The sequence below is a fragment of the Thermobia domestica genome, chromosome 9 (genome assembly GCF_964235325.1).
Source record: "Thermobia domestica chromosome 9, izTheDome1.hap1.1, whole genome shotgun sequence".
Taxonomy (NCBI): domain Eukaryota; kingdom Metazoa; phylum Arthropoda; class Insecta; order Zygentoma; family Lepismatidae; genus Thermobia; species Thermobia domestica.
In genome coordinates, this window is record NC_137462.1 from 10402903 (window position 1) to 10427302 (window position 24400).

General features: G+C 37.4%; 1 protein-coding gene across 1 annotated transcript in view; it reads right to left on the reverse strand.

Annotated features, from left to right (window-relative positions):
- Positions 1 to 17591, reverse strand: part of LOC145694404 (F-box only protein 21-like) — a 43944-nt gene extending 26353 nt beyond the window's left edge. The window contains exons 1-3 of the mRNA XM_081770597.1: positions 17363 to 17591; positions 5336 to 5581; positions 1467 to 1899 (exon numbers count right to left, since the gene is read on the reverse strand). Of these exons, the coding sequence (XP_081626723.1) occupies positions 1467 to 1899; positions 5336 to 5581; positions 17363 to 17538 (855 nt within the window). The 5' untranslated portion in view covers positions 17539 to 17591. The remainder of the gene's footprint in view (positions 1 to 1466; positions 1900 to 5335; positions 5582 to 17362) is intronic.
- Between the last annotated feature and the right edge of the window lie 6809 nt (positions 17592 to 24400).

The window sequence follows — 24400 nt, forward strand, 5'->3', positions numbered from 1 at the left end:
GTGATATGATAAAAACAATCTAGGGTCCAAATCCTAATAACCCCCCAAAAATAAAAGAAATTGGTTCAGCCGTATTAGCGTGATGAGGGAACAAAGGATTTGTACGTTCTCTTTTATATATATAGATTAACGAGAAATGTTACAGTTTCGGAAGTATATCACTTCCTTCTTCAGACTACTACTCCAACTGAAATCATAGATAACATAACATAATTTGTTATCTCTACCAATCAAGAATTATTTTTTCATTTTTCATTAAAATTCAAAATATATGCCCATTGTTGTGACAATTTTAAACTCTTAACAGAAATAATACATTGTTAACTAATCTTTATATTTCTTTTAATATATATTAACTAAATTAAATACCAATTAACTATCTAAATATTATATCTATGATTTCAGTTGGAGTAGTAGTCTGAAGAAGGAAGTGATATACTTCCGAAACTGTAACAATTCTCGTTAATTTATAATAAAGAATATAAACAGCCTTGTAAGAAACTTATGTTTAATTTGTGTTATATATATATATATATATATATATATATATATATATATATATATATATATATATATATATATATATATGTCTGTGTGTGTGTGTGTGTGTTTGTCTGTCTGTCCGTTCTGTGATATCTTTCGCAAAAATAAACCTTGGCATCTGTGTTTCCTTCGAGGCTTCCTAATCGGGTGTTGTGTGAAATTGTAATCAATGTAATTAGTCAAGAACCATGACATTCATTCCCCATTTCACTCTGAAAAATTTTCTCGATAACTTTGCTTAAAAAAAAAAATAAAGGAAGTGAATTTTCATTAAAATGTTGCGTATATTCTGAGTTAATTCTTTTGCTGTGAAAGTCGACTTTAGTAGATCTGAGAATTTTTGCCTTTTGCTGCAGAAATCGACTTAAGTTCACGTCTATTTTAATTTATACTTCGCTCTGATAGTCGATTTCAGTCGCTCATTGTATATGGAACATGTGGTAGTAATAATGCGTTGTATTGTGCTGCCAACTGGTGGCAATTTCTTGGAACTCTGCAATTAAGCACGAATGAATACGAAAGCTTTGCGTCATTCTGTTGTGGTGTGTTTGCAGGTTTGAGGCTCGCTCAGTACCGCAGGAAATAATGACAGACAATAGTAAGACAGTCAGATAGCTGCATTTTTGCTAGATTCTGATTCAGATGTGTAAGATCTGGGACCACCGATATTTCACGGAAATATGAAAATTTAATTCCACAGCGAAAAGTTTAAGGATTATTCCTAATAACTGGGGCTAAAATCTGTCAAGAATATGGAATGGTTTTATCCTCCCACTTTAATCCAAGCTTAAAATACATGCTTTGTTTGATCTATTGAAAACAAACAAGTATTTTTACACCTTATATGATAAAATCTTACTTCCAACATATACCCTGACGTATACAATCACGTGAGTTTTAAATGGAATATAAAAAATACTTACTGCATTGATGTAGGAGTTTTCGGGAGAATAATATTCCTCACTATTTCCACGGAAGCCCATTTCGTGAAACATGACACTGCATATGACAGATATAATTTGTTTACATTCCGCGGGTGTCCATTGGTTCCTAGGAATATTTTTCACCTTCCACAGACTGATCTTATCTTCGTGATTAAAAAGCGGATGGTTTCTGTTTTTTTCTCGCAAAAGTTCATACACTCTGTTTGCCATAATGTCAAGCTGTAAAATGATTTCGTCTTCATCAACATCTTTCGTTGGCTGACACCACTGGGCAATAAGAATAGCACCCTTCTCCAAAATCTGATCCTCATCGGGAAGACTTAGGAATTCACTTAAACGCTTCTTCAGCACTGAATGTCTAACAAACCGTACTACTTTCTCTGCGTAGTACTTCAGGGTTAGGTTGTCATCTCTGCAATGAAAATGCAATTAACATAATTTTAATAATTCCCGAGAGTGTACACTTATTTATTATTTAAAGTTATAGTTTGTTATAATTTGTTTAAGAAAAAAAAAAAAAAAAAAGAAAGAAAGAAAGAAAGCCTGAAACCCAAGTTATATCTTATTTACTGATTGGAGTTTAACATCCTTTTCCAGTACCAAGGCTATACAAGACAGAATTTCCGCTTAAAATAAGATCGATCTGATTTAAGTTTAGCGTCCCTTTCAGCAGCGAGGCTATATGAGACGCAGACCAACTGCTTAACGTAGAATCCGAACCACATGAGCTCCCACCGGAAATCGAATCCTGGTCTACCGCGCCGAAGGCGCGTAGGCTAACCGCTTAGCTACTAAAATAAGATCGGAACCATGTAGGAAAACCACCAGGAATCCGGAACTACGTACATATAGCAAGCGTATAAGCCTATGTTTAATTGTAGGTCTACATATACAACCTCGGTGTTGAAAACGGTCAAATAAACAAACAACAGAAAATCGGACTTTATCAATTAGTACTTTTGACCACCTACAATAACATTTAAATACTAATATTGCTTCCCAATTTGATTATTGAATACACAATACAAATTCATGTGTTCCTTGCGTACCATATGTAACACTCAAAAATATTCCAACTTTCTAAAATCTTGTATTGGTAAAATCAATCACCAAAGGTTTTTAGAAACCACTGAAATCATGCTCAGTGTTATATGAAAGACAATATTTATTTTACATAGTTTTATAAATTGTTTTTGTATCTTTCGTTCTGGAGCTGAGAATTAATTATCTTTAGTCCGCTTCCATCAGCCGCGGGCACGAACAGAACTGTTTCTTTCTTAAACATCACTACGTCTGACTTCAGATAGTGCTAACATCTTTCCACTTTGTTGCTCACAAGTAGCGCATATGTATTTACTGCCTTCGGTGACAGTGTTTATTTGGCTTTCCTTTCATGGACAGGGTGTCTACTGGAATACCAGAAAGTAAATTCATGACTTTTTCATGACTTTTCATGACCTTTTTGTTCAAATTTTCATGACCATGGCGATAAAAATTTACCATTAGTAATAATAAACCCCTACCATCAGTGGTGCGTCGGAACTATGCGGGTTGCTAGTCTTAAATATCACTTATTGTGAATCTTAAAGAAAGAATCTAAAATTCTGCCGCCTTGTGCTCGAGCACAGAATAGCACTTACCTAAATACGGGCCTGCTCTTACCAGTGAATCACTCTATACTGTATTTGAAGTTTTAATTCTGAGTATAATTATCCATCTAGCAGAAATTTGTCTGAAATTAAGCACTCAGAGAACTGCCCAAAGACAAAACAAATTATAAAAGAAATTCGTTAAAAAAAAATAGATCATCAAATTTAAATCTGCAAACTCAAACGAATAATATTATTTGCATAAGTCTAAAGGCCCAAAAATACACAATTTACATTTCTTAGAAGTAAAGAAATAGCAGATCAGAAAGTTGGACAGTAAAAAGTTGTTACTATATTACAGAGACTAGAAGATGAAATGGGGAGCAGCTAGGAAGACAGTAAAGTACCAGTTAGCCAGCACTAACTGGTGGGGGAAATTCTCACAATTACTGACCTGATACAACTGTTTCAGTACATGCAGTATGAGGTATAAAAGTATGAAGTATAAAAATATACTCTGAGATTTCAGATTTTCATGACCAGTTGGGTAAATAAAGGACTTTTTCATGGCTTTCATGACCACTAAGCAAAATATATGACTTTTTCATGACTTTCATGACCAGTAGACATCCCTGATGGATACCAGTAAAGCAAGTTTCCTTATGAAAGCTTTACTTTGCTCATTTAAACACTGAAGAGTAGTGCTAAGTCAGCGGTAAAGACTTCGTTGGGTAAATATCAGTTACCATTCAAATATTTTTTTGTGAGTCCAACATATTCTAAGCCACGATATAAAATGAATAAGTTCAGTTTCCCTGAACATATAAAACAAAAGTACGGTACTCAAGTTTATTTCAAGATTCATATTAGCTTGACAGTGCTGCATTACTATATATGCCGCTTAAAGAGTAATCTTGTAAATAAACTTAGAAGATACTCACCTTGCTCTTTGTGTATTGTGCAACAAAGTACAAACAAACAATTTAAACGTCGATTTTTTGCTGACAACTGTCTGCATTGTTCCTAAATTCCCCATTTACTTGTCTCAAGATATACAACTCGTCACAACAGTGTATTCTACTACACTTTCCGTATGAGTGTTCTCAAACTACTTCTTTCATGCCCTTCACAACGAGATACAAGGTCATTTACATTAAGATCCTATCCACAAATCATCCACAAAGTTTAACTATCTATAATACTCACTTCGCTACTCTCAGTCACTTTTTGAACACCTACTTTATCCTTGCTACTGTACACCTACTTTTTGGTTTTTGTGTCGCAAATTGCTAAACAAATTTAAATTTACGTCGCAATTTGTAAGTTTTGTATCGCAATTTTGGCTGTGGAGGAAAATATCGTTATTATATATTTTACTGTTTCACGTGGACAGAAAACAACAAACAATAATGAAAAGCAACACAACAAAACATTAGTACATGTTTTTTTGTACCGATTTTATCTTATAGACTGCATAAGCTGGTAGCTGGCTTACGTTTTTTATAAAGTACTGAATCCGAAACTGAGAACTAGAATTATGCAGTCTACGAAATGAACTTTCATTTTCACGATAAAAAATACAATAAGTTAATTGCATATAAATGTTAATTTCTCAACTAATATTGTATTTATTAAAGTTCATTTTCTCACTTTTCTAAATGTTCTAAACCAAACACTACTCTTCTTCCTCTATTTTCAATGGAAAACAAGAGGGCTTACCAAAATGAAATCTTTTTGGAGCAATGCTATGTAACAACCAGATGCTTTGTTTATGAACTTCTTAATAGAGCTTGAAAGAAGTATGAAGTAGAGGAGCAGGAAAGAGGGTAGAACCACTACTAAAATCCATTGTTTTTGCTTGTGATTTTTTTTTTTTTTTTTCGGAACAACGTTAAGATGAGATCTCAAAATCTGATTAAGGCGTTTTATTTTCAGATGTAATACAGTTCCAATGAACACAAGATATCTTTGCCGTTATTCTTATGACCAGTCTTCAGTAATATGTGTGTAGTCAATAGTGATTATTTCTTGTACGATCGACAACCTCAGATACACACAAAGGGGAAAGGTCGAGTTTTCGAGCAAGTGGATATTTATTACTAAACGTTTACTAGTAAAATATACGTGACATCGAAAGAAAACCGTTCTGCCTTGAAGGAAAGAGAATCTGACGAAGTGATCAACGAAACCATTTACAGTTTTCACTATTTGTTGGTACGTAATTTGTGATATGCATACAAAATTACTTAAAAATCTCACCTGTTTCTGTCATGAATAACAGTCATCAATTCATCGATGACAAAATAAGCTAGCATTTCGTCATCACCTATGAGATTTCCGAATTCATTAAATGCTGAATTTGAAACTTCCTTCAAGTTATGATACTTTGCTGACATTCCAGCCAACTGTTGACCCACAAAGCATGATGAATGATGCAAACGTATAAATTCCTCTTTCCAATTGTGAAAAGTCAACTGGCAATAACGTTGAAATGCTCGAGGCCACCTATAAAAATAATAATAAAAATAGAGATTCAAAGAAATATATTTTACACACAAAATTTAACTTTTGTAAAACAATTGACGCACCATGTAATTATGTGTGAATGGCAGTAAGAAACTCACGATTCAAAGTGTTTCTCTCAATATGGTATTTGCTGCCCCAATATTTACCACATGCACGCTCAAAATAAACCAATTCTAACTTACAGTAGGATTAAACCAATTTGAAGCTAAATGACAGTGCTTTTCTTTAGGTACAGTTTGCGACTACAAAAAAAACAGCAAATTTTAACACGCATTTCTACTTTGTACTTCTGCCACATATTTCAATTTTAACTCATATACGAGGCGCGTTCGGAAGATAATCTCTGATTGGTCACTATGCGTGAAATAGTGGGGGCAGCGCTACCATCTTTGTATACACGTGCGCAGTAGTTCAGTCTGTATCCAGCCGTGGTAGAGTGAAGGTTGTCTGATCACTAGTTGCACTTTTGTAGCGTCTCAAAATGTGTGCTGCAACAGAAAACCTCGTTAAGAGTCTTCATCCCGGCGAAATTAAAATACCGCTAATTTTACAGTAATTATGTGATATCTTTAAATAGATAAAAGATAATTGAAATATGGAACAAGAGCGCCCTAGGCAATATTATTTTGTGTGAGATATCGTTATCACAAGTCACCTAGTGGCTTTCCGTTTTCAGCTGTTTAGAAACGCGAAAATAAATGCCGATTTTCAAAATGGCTCGAAATCGAAAGCACATAAGTGAGTCGTGATAACGGTTTCTTATGTAAAATAATATTGCCTAGGGCGCTCTTGTTCCGTATTTCAATTATCTTTAATCTATTTGAAGATATCACATAATTCCTGTAAAATTAGCGGTATTTTAATTTCGCCGGGATGAAGACTCTTAAGTTCGAGCTGTTACACGTTTCCTTACCGCAAATCGGCAGCAGCTATTCATCAGGAAATTTGTGCGGTGTATGGACCAAATGTACTGAGTGAAGGAGTTGCAGTGAGTACAAAAAATGCCTTGATGACTTCATCGTTAAGGTTATAGTTGGACTACTTCCGAAGTTTCTGAAGGAATGATTTTTTTAATCGGTATTAGCGCTAAACCAGACAAACGTTCCTGTGTCTGAGTTGATCGACAATAAGATTTTATCCTCTTCAACGGAGGAAAGTACTTTCTACGGATGCTGCCGTAGCAATCTCAATTAACGCAACTAACTTAATGTAACTTCAGGGATCACTTGATTGAACTTTTTATGGTAAATAGTTGACAATATTCCATGAACTGGTTTGTCCGAGAAATCAAAGGCTTCTGCTTAATATATTATACTTATCTCATTTTTCAGTCAGACTTGATGAAATTGATTGGCGTAAGATTTTAACAATGTTTTTAATGCCTTTTTTTTTTGGGGGGGGGGGGGAATTCCCTTTAGCCTACAAACAGAAATTTTAAGTCCAAAGAATTAAAGCATAATCAGCAAAACTATCATTAATTTCCACATATACTCAATGTAGTATGTTGTAATATAGTTGTTTGTAGTGAACTTCATCATTTCATTTCCTCGTTTTCAATGGCGACTTGCTATATTGTCCGAAAACCTTGCAGGTTCCGTATCATTCCAAATAGAAGGAAATCTATTATCTTCGTACTCAGTTTAAAACTTGAAAAACATCTTTTAAACAATATGCTACGTCAAGGGTTATAGTTTGAAAAGTATTGACACAAACCGCTACGGAACGACGTTCAATATGTCCCTCGTTCCCACAGACCCCCAAAATGCGCTGTCATTGCTCGTATAACTCTCCTTTACTCTTCATTCACGACCAAGAAACCGATTTCCCTCGAGGCAACTGGTCCGTAGGTAGAGCGAAGGGGAATGTACTCATAACTACACGATTCTTGCTGAAGCAATAACGGTTTCTGCTGCGTTGCGAAGTCTAAGATCTCAAGAATGCGAAAGAGACAGCGGACAAAGAAGCACGTGGATGTTTCTAAATTTATAAAGTTCTCACAAAATTGTATCATTGAGAGAAGATACTGAAGTATAAAATTATTAATATACAAAGTAAATTAGTTTATATTGTAACAACTTTATTTTGTAATATTCTACTAGGGATGGCCAGAACCGGCTCCTGTTGGAACCGGTTTTCGGGTATGAACGGATCCGGTTTTAGAAGATCCGGTTCCGAAACAGGTTTTTCGGATCTAGGTTTGGAACCGGTTCTTCGGATCCAGGTCTAGAACAGGTTCTTCGGATTCAGGTCTAGAACCGGTTCTTCGGATCCAGATCTGGAACCGGTTCTCAAGATCCGGTTCTGGAACCGGGTTTTCGGATCCAGGACTGGAACCGAAACTATGTGACGATCCCTACGCTAAACCCGAGTGTGCTTGATGAAATGGTGGAAGCGACAGGCAGATGCCCAGACGGCGGCCGCTTGTCTCATTTGGCTAAATAAACTGGGTAACTGGCAAACCCAATGGTTAAACAGGCAAACTGGCCAACTCATTTGGCTAAACACCCACTGGTGGACCAAAAAACACTGGTGGCCTAATTTTTTTTTCTGGGGGCACAAGAGAGTCTGGGCGGGGAAGGCACAAGCGCATGGTCCTCTTTGCAGTGTTGTGCAGGTGAAATTTGTGCCTCCTTTACGGGTCTTTGGGGGCTTTCGGATCCAGGTCTGGAACCGGGTTTTCAGATCCAGATCTGGAACCGGTTCCTAAGATCCGGTTCTGAAAACCGGATCTCCGAGAACCGGTTCCTCGCGGAACCGGAACTTTGTAGCCATCCCTATATTGTACTAGGGCTACCACCGGTAGGCCCGGTAGCCCACAAAATACGCCATTGGTTGAGTGAGAAAGAAGAAGAATTACCAGCCTGTTAATTTCATACAAGAGTTGATTTTTAAGCTCGTAACCAAATAATGCCCATATCACGTGTGCTTTTCCAGTGCTTGAAAGTTGAAAGGAAAACACTACTTTTCTTTCGCCATGTCAGTGAAAAACAAGAACATTTAGCAAAAGAATATTTCTGAACCAACGCTACCATTTATGAACTCCTTATATCAGAGTTTGAAACAACAGGACAGAAAAGGGAATACGGCTCCAGTCCCGTGTTTTCGTTAGTTACCTGATTTCCGAGAAGGAAGATAAGAACTCGCAATTTCGAAAGCACATTGAGGCTCTTTATTTCCATATGCTATAAAATGTCGAAGTGCACTTTCTTTGTCGTCGATTCTACGGTCAGTCTCTACTTATATGCTGTCCAGCCAAGTGAATTTGGTAAGTATTGTTTTAATTTTTTAAATGTTTTGTGTCTTTAAAGTTTAAGTTGTAAGAAATGAACAGATAAAAGAAAACTACTATTCAATTATAAAATTAGACCTTTCGGTTCACCTTAAACAGAAAGATTTATTAACAGTTATAGAGTTCTACTTCACAAAGATTTAACAAATAGTGTGAAATATTCCCCTTACGGGATATCGAGTTTCCTATCCTATCCAAGCTCATACGAGTACCGAATGGGAAAGATGGAACTTCGGAAACCAACTTAGAAGGTAAAGACCACTTCCAGACCCATCTTCCTTTGGAGAACTGCTGATTGTAGAGGAAGATGATGAGGTGACGACTGATTGGAATAGTGATGCCTGATTGATGACCCTGCAGCTTCCACCAACCTTATTTATTTACAAACTTTATCTTTCACTTACGTTTATTATCAGTTTCAAATTTTATTTTAATAGTTAATAACAAAATATTGGGTGTTAGCAGGTGGGGTCATGATTTGTCTTGACAGTTTTAGTTCAGTTCAGTTTCGTTCTGGTTTACCCTTATTACCAGGGCTTGAAAAATCCACTCATCTGCTCGCCAGAGTGGCGAGTACATTTTTTTTTAACATTTGGCGTGTAAAGTCCGATCAACCAAAAACGCGAATTTAAGAATAAATAGCAGATGTCATTCTTTTTACTTGTGAGAAGACATGCAAATAAATAAAATAAAAATATGTATTGATATGTTTACTGTCACAAAGTGATTTTTGTTTATTTGTATAAACATATCAACAATGTGACTGCAAAATGGTCTAGCTATACAGCGGGGCAACGTATAAACCAAGACTCTCGGTCCGTTCTAACCAAGCAAACGAAAATTTACGTCCTTGCGCTGAAACAGTGTTTCCATCATCAGCTTTTCTTACCAGTTTGTCTGATATTATGAAGTAGTTTTTCAATGATTAATGAACTGAATAAAAAGTTTCCATAGAACTAATAGAAAATAAGGTATCAAATACTGAACCAAAATTATAGCACTGCAGTATCAAATTAGAAGAAAGTGATACTTATTTACATCATATGCAAAAGTAATTGACGGATGAGCCCTTTTTAGTCTTCTTATGTACTTATAATGAATCTTGCAACGAATACCCGATCTTCAAGAACGCGTCAATGTCGCTCAGTAGTAAAGCGTTCATCTTTTCTGTTTTTGGGTCCCTGGTTCGCTTCCAGTTCGCACCAAATGAGTTTTGTCTTGGATAAACGCCGTGTGCGGGTACTTTTTCGGGGTTTCCCCGCTTCATTCGCTGTTCCACTTTCTCCATTCCACCATTTAGTTCCCTATTATCATCATCATCACCGTCTTGGCTAACCTCGGAGCATAGTCGTGGGACGTTAAACTAAAAATGAACATACGATCTTTATGGAAAAGGGTGGATGAAGTTTAGAACTTACTTACTAAGGTAACAATTTAACATGTTTCATTGTGCACTTATTGCGCTGCTTGTAGTAATGGCATTTAAAAGTGTTATTTAGTCGTGCTTTTTGTTCTTTAGTTTAAAGTATAGCTTAGAAACAGCATATAAATAAGCTAGCTCTGATATAAGCTAGCAATGAAAAAGCAACCATTATTATTATTATTATTATTAATTATAATAATACTAAGCTTATAAACTGGTTCATGAGTGACTATATGGTTAGCGTCTGACTTTTAGCGCGAGACCCGGGTTAGATTCTCTGTGGAGCTTATCTTGTTTGGATCGCATGTTAAGCTATAGGTCCACGTATCGCATAGCCTTGCTGTAAGGGACCCTAAACCCAAATCTAACTAAGCAACATTCTGAAAGTATTGAAATTAACATTTTTGTATTAATAATGCGTAACTGATATCGGCACTCGTGCTTTGCAGAAGTAGGATTCTTAATTATTTTTTGAAAAAGATGTATTTATTTGTTTCAATTTAATGTCCTTAGCGACAAAAAAAAAAACTACGTTAGGCTTAGGTCTACAGCTGAATGTAAGATTTAAAATCTCGTGAGATATCTGGGAACCAAATCTGGTCCTCCGACACCGCTAGTATGCTAACCATGTAGCCATCAGGAAACTTTTTAAAGTATGTTTCTGAATTAGAACTAAAATCATAAATAGAAACCAGGGTTGGAAAGTGGAAACCCTGTCGTATTGAAATAAGAAGACACAATGATCAATCTGCTAGAAATTAATACACAAAATTATCGTGTCTTACTACTGTGATTTTACATTCTTTTAATGTAAAAGCTGGAAACACTTCTGCAAAGTTCACCTTGTCAACTGCAGCTAATCCCTATGTTGCAACATCGCACCACAATGAGAGGTCCTAGTTGATTCAAGACCGATTCCACTTTCTCTACTCATCATTGTGTTCGTTCACGGGTGTCAATGGAGCCATGTACGAGATGTGTCTATCTTCGCTAGTGCGGGTGAAACTGATGTCCGACAACATTGTGAAAGGGGCAAGCTGGTTAGAGGTGAGGGAACAATACCGAACTTAGTCAAGTCAAAAGGTTTCATAGGTTGCACTTTATTATAGTAGATATTTTACTGGCGAGTACCTGCAAGTAAGATATTTCATCCCTTGCTTATTAAATTTTTAAAAGCATAGTTTCTAGTGTGTAAACTCGTAAATTCATTTTAATCATCTGCTACAGAAAAATATTTCTTTAATTTATCACATTAACTTCTTTTTCTTTTTTCCTTCTGGCAGGTTTGTAACAGAATTATCGAAAAGCAAAGAGGTAAGTACCTAAAGGACACGACGAGTTTTTGAGGGGACATTTATTACAACTATATGAGATCAAAAGAAAAATCTTCTACCATGGAGAAAAAACTATATTACGCTATTTTATTGTAAAAATACTTAACTTCTTCAATAAATTATGATTATACATGCATCGCAATTTGCAATGCAATTTTCCGTTTGCATCGTAATTCCAAAGAACTGAAGAAGGATTACAGGAGATGATTGACAAAATAGTTCACACTGGGAAACAGTACTGAGTGGAATTCAACATCGAGAAGTTCAAAGTCATGAAAATATCTCAACGCGGCCTTACGGGTCAGAGTAGAACAGAGAGAACTTGATGAGGTCGATAATTTCAAATATCTGGAAAGTATTTTGATAAGAGACTTACTGCACTTAAGAGATCAAGTCAAGAATTGCCACAGCCAAAGAAGCATTCAACAAGTAACGATCACTCTCAACCAGCAGGCTCAATATCCGACTTAAGAAGTTGGTCAAGTGCTATATATAGAGCATTGAACTGTATGGTTCAGAGACTTGGACATTATGGAAGTTAGAGAAGAAATGTTTAGAGAGCTTCGCAATATGGTGTTTGGAGGAAAATGGAGAAGATAAAATGGACAGAGAGAGCAACAAACGAAGTTGTTTTAAAACGGAGAGAAGAGGACACTTCTAGCCACCATCCTTCGTAGGAAGACCAATTGGACTGGACACATCTTGCGAAGAAATTGTCTTCTTCATACCGCCATAGAAGGAAAGATGGAATAGGTTGTCTATTAAAATTTCGTAACATTCTCAAGTACGAATTTGGGTGCGAATTAAGCCGAATTTTCATACATGCAATAGAAGCATACTTTTTTTGCGATTTGGTAGCATTTAAAGCCGACCATAGACATTTTTGGTGGTGAATTTTGACGTTTTATAAAACAAAATTTTCCGTCCTGCACTTATATTTATACAGATAAAATAATTCGTGACCCAAAAGCTAAATTTCGTGACTTTTTCTTGACTTTCATGACCAATAGACACCCCGTGGAAGGAAAGCGAGAAATAGGAAAAAGAACACAACTTTTTTGATAATTTGAATAACAGAAGAAAGATATCAGTTTTTCAGCACGCACCGTTTAAAAACGTGGAAAGACCACTGCAACACGCGTTATTTCGACCACCGCGTCGCGATCCATATTAGTGTAAACGGAGTCACAGATACGAATGTATAATTCAGCAATGTGCAATGTGTGCACAAGGGATTCCCTACAAAGCATAATTCCCAGATTGTTGCTAACAGAATTCCCAGATATACTCTAACTTCAAGGTAGTCCAAAGCAAGTATGAATTAAGCCTTGACAGCTGAGAATACGAAATGTGTCTCCGGGAAGTCGTAAGTGTTAATGATCGGCACCTCCAAGGTTACTCGTGTTTGGAAAAAATGAAATGAAATCTTCCATGAGTTATACGTCCCACATCATGCCGGCTAGGCTAGAGGAGACGATGATGATGACAAATGAATGAAATGGTGAAATGAAGAAAGTGGGAGGAAACGGGAGAATCCCAAGGAAACCTATGCACACAGTGTTTGTTCACTTGGCCCGAGCTGGGATTGAACCAAGGACCCTCTGCACCAGAGGTGAACGCTCTACTACTGAGCCACAGGCCCTATACTCGTGTTTGGAATAATGCCTGATGTGATGTATTGTGTCACGGAATAGTTCATATTTTTTAAACGTATAAGTGGTGGGAATGTTGCTGTAAAAGAATAGTGGGGATGATTTAGAATTAAAGTTTACGGGATGACGTTTTTTTTTCAACCACTCCAGAACACCACTCCTGAAGTGTGGCACGGAGCATTATCACGGTGCAAACGCCACTGTCCAGATGCCTACTTCTCCATCTGTTCACGACGTCCGAAATTGCATAACAGTTGTAACACAACTGTGTAAACATTCTAATTAATAGTTTAGCAACATGCAACAAAATCGTGATGCACGATTCTGACCATGTCAAAAAGCAATATCAGCGGGACTCTCACCCGAAATCGGACTTTTCTGGCATTTTGGAGTCCCAGGGATCCAGGCGGCGTCAATTGGGACAGCATTATCTTGATATCCGGGTCGTATCAGTAAAACAATGCTTCACCTCAATGATGATACTGGGCAACATGTCGGATCATTGGCGTCTGTTCCCTCCTGATGGTGACATGAGTGCCATTCTGATCCTGTGTGGCAGCACGACCTTAGACTACACTCATCACATCCTTACGTCTTCGTGTAAGATTTGGTGACATATCGAGAAGATGGAAATGCCTAAGTCCTCCATAATTTCAGAGACAGTTAGTCGATGATCGAATCTCACAAATGCACTTACCTGGCCAATATTATTCTCTTCATTCCAATACGCCTCTGCGGACGTTTTTTGAGTTTGAAAGCGAAAAAAGTCCTTAACCGTCGTTGCGTGGCTAAGCGATACATCAGTGAATGGTGACTGGAACATTTCGTTCGTTTCTGCAATCTTTTTCAGAAGTTTAAAACAGAACTCAACAAAACAGAAACACTTTTTCATTTCGTGCTAACCATTCAATGGAGAAATATTTACATTTACGAAAAATTAACTTTCTTTCAGCATTACATACACTCTTACTGCCTTAGAAAGTATTTCTTAAAGAAGGAGCCCCACTAATAGGAGCAGATTGACTTCACGACACCTGATTATAAATACAACACAATGCATAACAACTATAGTGCATTAAGCACGAACCACCTTGTGCTAGATGGCCAATAAAAAGCAGGAATGTTATGTAACTGAGTCAGGGCAAAAGCGTTGAGGGGGCAGTTAATCCTTAATTCTTTTGGTCAATGTTCCGTTAAGGGGGTCTAGTAATTTGTTACACATGAAATTTGCAATTTCTCCACTTCTTTCCATTGATTACATAATATAACGTTATATTAGGTTAGTATTGGAACCCCTTAACGGAACATGGACCATTTTTTTTATTAATATTATTAATATTCTGGTCTGGGCCTTGTTCCCTTTCAAGCGTTTAATTTTATCAGATGTTCTTATTTATGGTAGTATTTTTTAAATTTTTAATTGTTGTTCAGGGGTGCAAAAGAGGCTTGCCCAGTCATGTGTATAGTTCAGTATGTGGTTCATATTTCACATCCATTCTCTTTTGTGCGTTTTTCTACTTTGGCCCTCGGACCTTGATAATCCGCTTCTGTCTTCGGGTATTTAGGCTCACCCTCCAAATCACTTGGTAGTGACTCTGGCTCAAGTACCGGCCCCGGAGCCGTCGATGTGAATGTGAACCTGCATTCCTCTGTGCAAATTCACTTTAGGACGACTTCAGTGTACGTACGAGATAACAACTATTTTGCAAAAGACACTAACCACCTTGTGTTAGGTGGCCACTGAAAAAACACGAATAGTATTTAACCGAGTCAGGGTAGAAGGGCAGCAGGGGCGCCCGAGTGCTAGTTAGGGGTTGCGTTCGTAGGGAGAATGTGCGTTAGCGACGGTGGATATACACATAAACGAGGATGGCGCAGAATACTTACCTTACCGGTGTGTATGGATTTGGGGGAGAAACTAAATGCCATCTCCCGTTTCCCATTGTTTATTGTATGTTCTTTATATCAATCGAAAAATATAGTGATTTTTGCTGATTTTTGTTTTATTTGTTATTATTTTATACATAGCATATTTCAAGTTTTGATAATGTTACGATAGGAAGTTGGCATGGCTCAAACTTTATCAAAATCTGAATCTGAGAATAATATAATTTTAGAAGCATCACAGTCTGAATCCCAATGGTTTCTAAGAGATTCGATTCGTGAGGAATTGGCTCCTAGTGATATTTAACTGTTTCGAGGAAGCAGATCTCTACGATTCATTGAACAAAATTACAAAACTAAAAATTTGCCGTTCGTAACCGTTGTGTCCGGAAATATACCTTGAATCTACAGTACAACAAACAATCCAACCTGTGCTAAGTGACCACTAAAAGCAAGAAGTTTATTTGGGTTAAGGCAAAGCGAAACTGGTGTAGAGGTTCGTCCCTAGAGAACATGCGCGTTAGCGACGGGCATAAGAGAATAGTGGAAACAGACTCTGTCCCTCGTGTTACTACAGCCTTACCTATCGAAGAAAATTATCATTACCGGCAATGCCTTAAAATATTGCATTGACAGAAATTTAGTTCATTGTTCTTTTACGATTTATTAGCTGCTTAGAAGCGTAGGTAAGAGTGCACTTTGTGCAGAACATTCGTAGGAACCATACCCAGACGAGCCCTGCGGTGCTTCTAACCCCCTTTCGCCCGGTCAGCTGTTTTGTGAAGTAATACTATATATTTTATAGTATTAAGATATATTTGCAAGATTGGGGGATAAAATAAAATACGATCAAAATCACTTGTTCAGCACAATGTGCACTCTTGCTGAAGCGTACATTTTAGAATATTATTTAGTATTAGGGTTGTCACGGGTAAAATCATCTAATATTCTGAATAATTACATAGCTCTCTTCTCGACATATTTTTGGAACTGGGGGGCCAGAATAATTTGCTTAAATCTTGTGCTTTCTTACTATATTTTCTGTATTTTTTGTTGGCTTAGGTTAGGTCAGGTTAGGATTTGGGGGGGGGATCTTTGCTTAAAATTGGCACTCTCTTCCTATATTTTCTGAGTTTTTGATGGTTTAGGTTAGGTTAAATTAGATTATCGGTTAACTTTACAACGTCCGCTCCAGCAGGTATACTCACTCATAAACGAGAAAATACACACTAATAATTTACCCTACTTATTTATATGTTACTCTACTCTACACTACAATACTCTTACCATACTTTTTAAAAGGGCCCTACTTACCGATGCACAGCTGGAGCGTGTTTTGTAAAGTTTACCCTAAGTTAGGGCAAGGTTCTAGAACACAGGTTCCCCTTCCCGTTTAGCTGTGATAAAGACAGAATACAACGTCCTCTGCGGGGTTCTAACCCGCCTTCACTAGTTCGGCAATACTATATGAATTAAATGTTAGGATATAGTATACATGAAGCTGCATCACTTCCCGAAGGAGCAGGACGCTCATACTTTTAGGGATTATTCATTGAGTATGTACGAACTTACAAACGGGGTAACAAAGCGACTTTTATTTACTTATCGACTGATACGAAAATAAAAAAGAACGTACCTGTACTTTATATCTGCATGGGTAGTGCCCTTGTACTTTATCTATGATTGTGTGTGTGTGTGGGGGGGAATTTAACGCATATCGCATGTCTTGTGCACATGGATACTTCTTACTATTGCACTACGTAGAAAATTAATGGTATTTCATGTAAGTGGTAATAGAACACAGAAGAAACGCAGAGCAGGGGGTTCTCATGCATACTATTATCTAATATTAAAACTTTGGTACAGAAAGGATACAACCTAGCTACTAATCTATGTAGGGGGACCTGTGTTGTAGAACCTTCCTCTAGGTTAGTTTAGGTTATGTTATGTTAGTACTTGGTAGGTAAGTACTTACGTAACATCATTTCTTCTGTAAACATGCTGATTTTGGCCCCCCAGTTCCAAAACTTTCCCTCTTCTCAAATAACATTAGATATTTTACTGTAAATTTTACAAATCTATAGATCCGTAAACTACGATACACCAAACATATTTACTGGTAACCGCGCAGTTTTGAGTTCCCAAAGCAATCGAGTATCTTGATTTCCATAAACTTACCGCTGGCCCAATTTTCGTTTCCACACTTCATTGTCGTTGGCAACTTCTCTCAATTTTGAACATGTATTTAACACGTTACAAACATCTACGTAATCTAAAGCATCATATGATAAAATATATTGTAGTATTTCATATGGAAGTTCCAACAAATAAGACCTCTTACTATCTTCCTCCATTGCTGTTTTTCTGCTGGTTGGTTGGCTGAAGTTGTTTTTCTTCACTGTTTTGCCGAACGATAAGTGTTGCTAACACATGCAATAGGGAACCTCCAATATTCTACATAATTTTCACGGAGTTTATAATTCAATAAATAAGAATTTTGATATTCCATCCGTATTTATTTATTTTGACTAACGTTCTAAATACACTGATGTGATTATTTTCAGGGTTTTACTTACTCCGGGACCTGTGTTTACAATTATTATGACATAATTTTAATTTTAGTGCTAGTCAAGTTTAGGCATTAAGGGCCTTATGCAGAGTCGTTTTGATGTCTGATTAAAGTCATACTACGTGGTTGACTAACGGGTGGTTATCAAAATTGTATTCAGAGTCTCTGATTAGGACGTACTATTTGAGGAAGTTAATCACATGTGACTAATTAATCTAGAGCAGAGGCTAATCTTTTACCCGCGGTTTAGCGTGCGACACAACATTTTGTATTTCGTATTTCATATATTTTTATTTTTACAGACTACGCATGAGATCATCTAATGTTCCGTAGTTGCCACATTTATTTTTCTCACCCGATGCATTGGGGTTATATAAGTTAATCACACCCAAATCATCATTTTAGTTGTGCTCAAAGTAGACTCTGAATACCATAACGTGCACCTCCCTTAGTAAATTTTTAGTCTGCGTACTAACTAGTCTGTGACTAACCCTAGATTAACGAATTCTTTCTGAATACCGCCCTAAATATTTTGGAAATTTTACAGGTAAAATTCAATACTCGACATGAAAAGACATATTTACAGGGAACAGATTTCTGCAGGTGACAGGATTAAATACATTGGGAAATATGCAGTGTTGAGTTGAAGTATGATTAGAGTTGTACTAAAAGTCTGTCTACTGCAGGAAACACACAGGTATGTTGGTCGAACTCTTTAATATGGCACTAATCAAGCGTCAGAACGGCTCTGCATAAGGACCATAGTATTATAGCTTTAAAAGTGTAGGATTACTAGTTTAAAATCATCACAAGTGCTTTACAAGAGTTAAAATGAGTGAATGTATATGAAAGATGCCAAGGTAGCACGATTACGACCTTATGAATTAGCTGCTGTTTAGGAATTGCGTTACCCAGATCCAGGTAAACGGATTACCTACTTATCAAAGGTTCCATGAGTTCATTACGCGTATTCCAGACATTTTCAAAAAATTACAAGGTTTACAGAGAATGCATGGTTCCATTTCTCTAGCTAAATGAACTCTAAGAACATGCGCATGTGAGCACAAGAAAATCCACATAATCTAATTGAGGTACCGTTTTATCTTCTCAAAATTGAAATGTGGTGTACAACGGGAATAGTGGAACCCATTTTTTCGAGAGGACTGTGAATAACGTTCGTTATATGGACACTTTAAATAAATTTGTTCAACAACTGGAAGACATTCTACTAACAGTAGGTTATTATCAGCATGACGTGGCCACATGCCTGTGGCCTTGATCAGGTGTACTTTAGTGCTCCCATCATTACTAAAAACTTGTGGCTTCAGGTCTCCTGATCTTAACTCCCCAAATTACTGCCTATGGGGTTATCTGAAGAGTCATATACCATGATAACCGTCTTACCTCGCATAGGAACACTTGAAAGCTAACATCATAAGAGAAATTGCAGACACCACGCAGAATATATTACGAGCTACTGCAGCGAACATGGGGTGGTAGGTTCGACTTTGCCTAAGGAAAGATGGGGATTATTTCTAACATCTCCTTTAAGTAAGTGATCATCATTCTTCCTGCAAATAATAATAATAATAATAATAATAATAATAATAATAATAATAATAATAATAATAATAATAATAATAATAATAATAATAATAATAATAATAATAATAATAATAATAAATCAGTCTTTTGCGTCATTGCAACAAACCGCAATAATTTTAGACAGTTTTTATATACGTTATGCTCGAATGAAATCCACCCGTTGTAAGAAAATTAAAAATATACCATTTTGGTAGTTTATTGGTTACCATATAGCTTGTATACACCAGACAAATATCACAACTAATTGTACATAAAATTTTCATCCTGCCTACGTCATTTGCAATAAACTATATTAAAATTGGTCATTTTTTTATAGATGTTATGATCGATGGAATTCTACTCATTCTAAAAAAAAATGAAAAAATACGCCAATATGGAAGTTATCTGGTTATCACATTGCTTGTATATATTGATACTACCACTACGAATGGTGCATAAAATTTTCACCTTTCCTGCGTTATTTGCAACAAACCATATTAAAATTGGAATATTTTTACAGATGTTATGACCATTTGAAATTCACCTGTTCCATAAAAATCTTGTATAATGAGCGTAACAGACATGCGGAAAACAGTCATGTGACATGCACTAATGCTTACAACGGTCTTTATGTGACACGAAGCAAAACTCGATCTTATATATGAATTATAATTGGCTGTTTTACCTATCACATGAGTATGCCTTATCATAATGGAGAGTCAGTATGCAAAATGGCGAAGCGATGCAATAAATGTCATCGAGTATTCTTTTTCATACGTACAGCCACGAAAGAAATAAGTCAGTCGGGCAAGAGGAGAAAATATTCCCAACCCTGCTCGCGTGAGTTAACTTCGAGAGACTTGCTGCCTTCATGTCAGGTCTGTAAGCAGCTCTTCCAAACAAAGCGAGTGCCTGCTGTAAAGCAACGTTCTTTTCTATACTAAGCTTAGTGCTTTTAGCCAGAAAAGAAAAACAATACTTGAATTTGTTTTCGAGGAAAACAAATAATTCATGCACAGTAGTTTACAAGTGCCAGATTACCTATTATAATTAATTTCTATATCTAAATACTCATGATATTGGAATGAGACTCCACTTCTGGAGAAATATGATCTTATCCTTAAAATGGTCTGGAGTCAATTTTGAATTGCTCATTGAGTGACGACTCTTAAATGCAAGCATCCTTACCTGTTGGATTAGGAGGTCTTGGTATTCGACGTTGATATGGCGATTCCTGCCTTTTTAGCGTCCTACCACGGATCTCTTCGTTTAATCGAGGCTCTCCTTCCACAAGGTTACCACCTGGACCCAGATGAAATGCTTCAAGAAGGCTCAAGTAAATGGATAAATATAACAGATACAGATCTTCCAGAAATCAGCAAAAGACGTTTTCATGTATCTTGGTACACACCAATAACAGCACATTTTCATTAACTTCTTTTACAATCCGTTGCTGTTTCAGAGGATAAAGCTATACTTCTTATTGCGTCATCGCCCCATGCTGGGGCATGGTTAAATGCGTTACCTTCCCTCCAATTAGGTCTTCACATGAAACTTTTCGAATCGCAGTAGTCTTAAGACTAGGTTCAGATGTTTGTGAGCCACATCGCTGTCTAGCTTGCGGTGATCAAGTTACCCAACGCGGCCTGCATGGCTTCTCATGGATGAAGAGCATTGGCAGGAATACCATTTTGCAAGTCCTCACAGCGGCAGGAATTCCTTCCATTCGTGAACCGTCAGGCTGTCGTCGTTCTGATGGTAAACGACCTGACGGCATGACATTAATACCTTGGATGAGAGGCAAATCACTAGTGTGGGATTTTACATGTTCGGAAACATTTGCCTATTCAAGCCTCTCATTGACTGTTATGAATGCTGGAGAAGTTGCTAGACGTAGAGAGGCAGAAAAGGAAAGGAAATACAACAATCTCCTCGACAAGTTTATTTTTGCTCCAATAGCCATCGAGGCCAGTGGGTCTTGGGGTTCTAGAAGCCTTGATTTTATCAGAGAGATAGGCAGACGCATATCTATCGTTTCTGGAGATGTTCGTTCAGCATCCTTCTTAATACAACGTATATCCATTGCGGTCCAACGTGGCAATGTTTCGTCAGTTCTTGGTACGTTGCCGCCTGGAAGGGAACTGGAGGAGATATTTCTTCTCTAGTATAACAGAAACAAGGAACAATATCATAATTACAAGTGTTAAGTACACTTTTAATGTAAAAGTGATTTCACAAAATTCTTGTAGCATAATCCAAAACAAATATGCTCAATTTTATTTATATTTCTAGAGATTCCATTATGTTATTTCTATTTCTACAGTCTATTTATTGTGCAACTAACAAGGGAACCTTCCGAAAATGATAGTTGCAGTGAAAGATGTGGCCTATGCCAATTGAAAGAGCTGTAACAGAGATGTTCATTCCCAAAAAACTAGCTGCCCATAGCAATAGGCTCAAGAAATATAAGGGGTGGAAATTCGGGAAACAGCAAGGTTGGACAAGGGGGGAAAAGTGCAAATTCCGAAAAAAGGGGGGCACGGCAAAATACAATGCTGACAAGTGATGTATAGAAAGAGACTTGCCACAATAGGGAACAAATGAAGGCCACCAGTGGGGTTATCAGTGTTGCCAACTGCAATGAAAAGTACATGTTTTGCAAAGAGCACTATATGAAGTGAGTGCAATATTCAGTGTCATGTAGAACATAAGATATGACGTGTATAATCAGTGGTACAATCTAACAAAAGAAAATAGAAAAAACAGAAGTACGAAAAATACGGAAAAGACGGAGTTGGCGTTAATGCGCCACATTTGATCACGAGCTGTGCATATTAGAATGAACAAAACAAGAAAGCACCAACTATGCAGGAAACCGACGTACCTAGAGTCGAAAAGAAAAACGAGTTCCGAAGTTGGCAGCACTGGCCATGAACATCCAGACAATTCTAATATAGTTAAGCCACTCGCTTCACAAAAAAAAAAAAATCCAGCAACAGGCATTAGCCTTCGCATCATTTGTACAGAGGGTGACACTTCTAAATGGTACAGCCATAAGGAGATTTACGGCTAAGGTGTACCATTCAGAAGTGTCCCCCGCTGTACATGCTCGTCCACATTGTGCGTGCAATTGTTCGATAAGACAATCGTCCAAACAGAAGATACATTTGCAGTGAGAACAGCGGAATACAGCCAATCCGTCACACATCTGACAAAGATCGCCTGTGAATGTCTCGAAACAGTACTCTAAAGGTGTCGGAACCTTTGGAAATCTTTCTATCACATATCCACACCTGTAGAAAGCAAACATAATCAAAGGCTTGATCTGCTGTGTGTTGCTGTCTGCAGTACTATCACCGCCTATATGATATATCCAGAGTATCCCACCTAACTCTGCGACTGAAATAGTTTCAAAGCGAAAAAATGTAACACATCCAGTTGTGCAGGAATGTACCCATGTCAGCGAGTGACAAACTTCTGTGAGACGCAAGTGCCCCCAAGTCCCCCATCATAGGGTCCCAGGGGCCAACTTCAAAATTTCAAATAGCACCAAAGGTCGAGTTATATTTCTTTCGATAAATCTTGAAATATGCAACAACGCATATCAGAAATATTTACTATATGAGATTTCAAAATGGCCGCCAAAAATATCTGCTTGGTGACAAGAACTACGTGCAATTTGGCGGAAAATTTGAAACCCGTGCTTCTTATAGCAAATGTTTCTTATAGGCAGTGTTGTATCTATCCAGAGAAATATCATCCGCCCCTGTTCCCATTTGAAATGTTGCGATTGACCCCTCGAGCCTTATGATGGGGGCCCTGAGGGACTTCCTTCTTACAGGACAGGAGGACTCCATTCTTCGGAGGGACTCCTCCTCTTGGCCCTCGACATGAGTACATTCCTGTGCAATTGGATTTGTAACATCTCTTTTCGCTTCGCAGCAATTTGAGATCACAATGTTTGATGCCATGTTAAGACAACATATATTTGTGGCGGCCATTTTGAAAAACGTGCTTCATATAGCAAATGTTCCCTATAGATGTTGTTGCACATTCCATGATCTATCGAGAGAGGTACCAGTCGGTCCCTGTTGCCATTTAAAAATTTGAAGTTGGCTCCTGGGGCCACTCGCTTCACACAGACTTTTATCACCCCCTGACATGGTTCATTCCTGCACAACTGGATCCGTCACATTTTTGTTCGTTTCCCAAACCTTTCAGGTCACAAAGTTTGGTGGGACACCCCGCATATTCCCACATACGATCCAAACATGACATAATGTTCACTACTTCTATTATCGGTTGTTGGCTCAACCCAACAATTTCATGTTTCCCGGCTTGACATTGCCTCAACCACTCTAGCATTGATGCATTCCGAGTGATGCCTGTTGCTGGAATTTTGTTCTTGTGAAGCGAGTGGCTTAACTATATATTAGACTTGCCTGGATGTTCATGGCCAGTGTTGCCAACTTTGGAACTCGTTTTTTTTTTTCGACTCTAGGTACGTCGGTTTCCTGCATATTCGGTGCTTCTTGTTTTGTTCATTCTAAAATGCACAGCTCGTGACCAAATCTGGCGCATTATAGCCAACTCCATCTTTTCCGTATTTTTCGTACTTCTGTTTTTTTCTATTTTCTTTTGTTAGATTGTACTACTGATTATACACGCCATATCTTATGTTCTACATGACAGGTTGACACTGAATATTGCACTCACTTCATATAGTGCTCTTTGCAAAACATGTACTTTTCATTGCAGTTGGCAACACTGTTAACCCCACTGGTGGCCTTCATTTGTTCCCTATTGTGGCAAGTCTCTTTCTATACATCACTTGTCAGCATTGTATTTTGCCGTACCCCCCTTTTTTCGGAATTTGCACTTTTCCCCCCTTGTCCAACCTTGCTGTTTCCCGAATTTCCACCCCTTATATTTCTTGAACCTATTGCTATGGGCAGCTAGTTTTTTGGGAATGAACATCTCTGTTACAGCTCTTTCAATTGGCATAGGCCACATCTTTCACTGCAACTATCATTTTCGGAAGGTTCCCTTGTAAGATCATTATT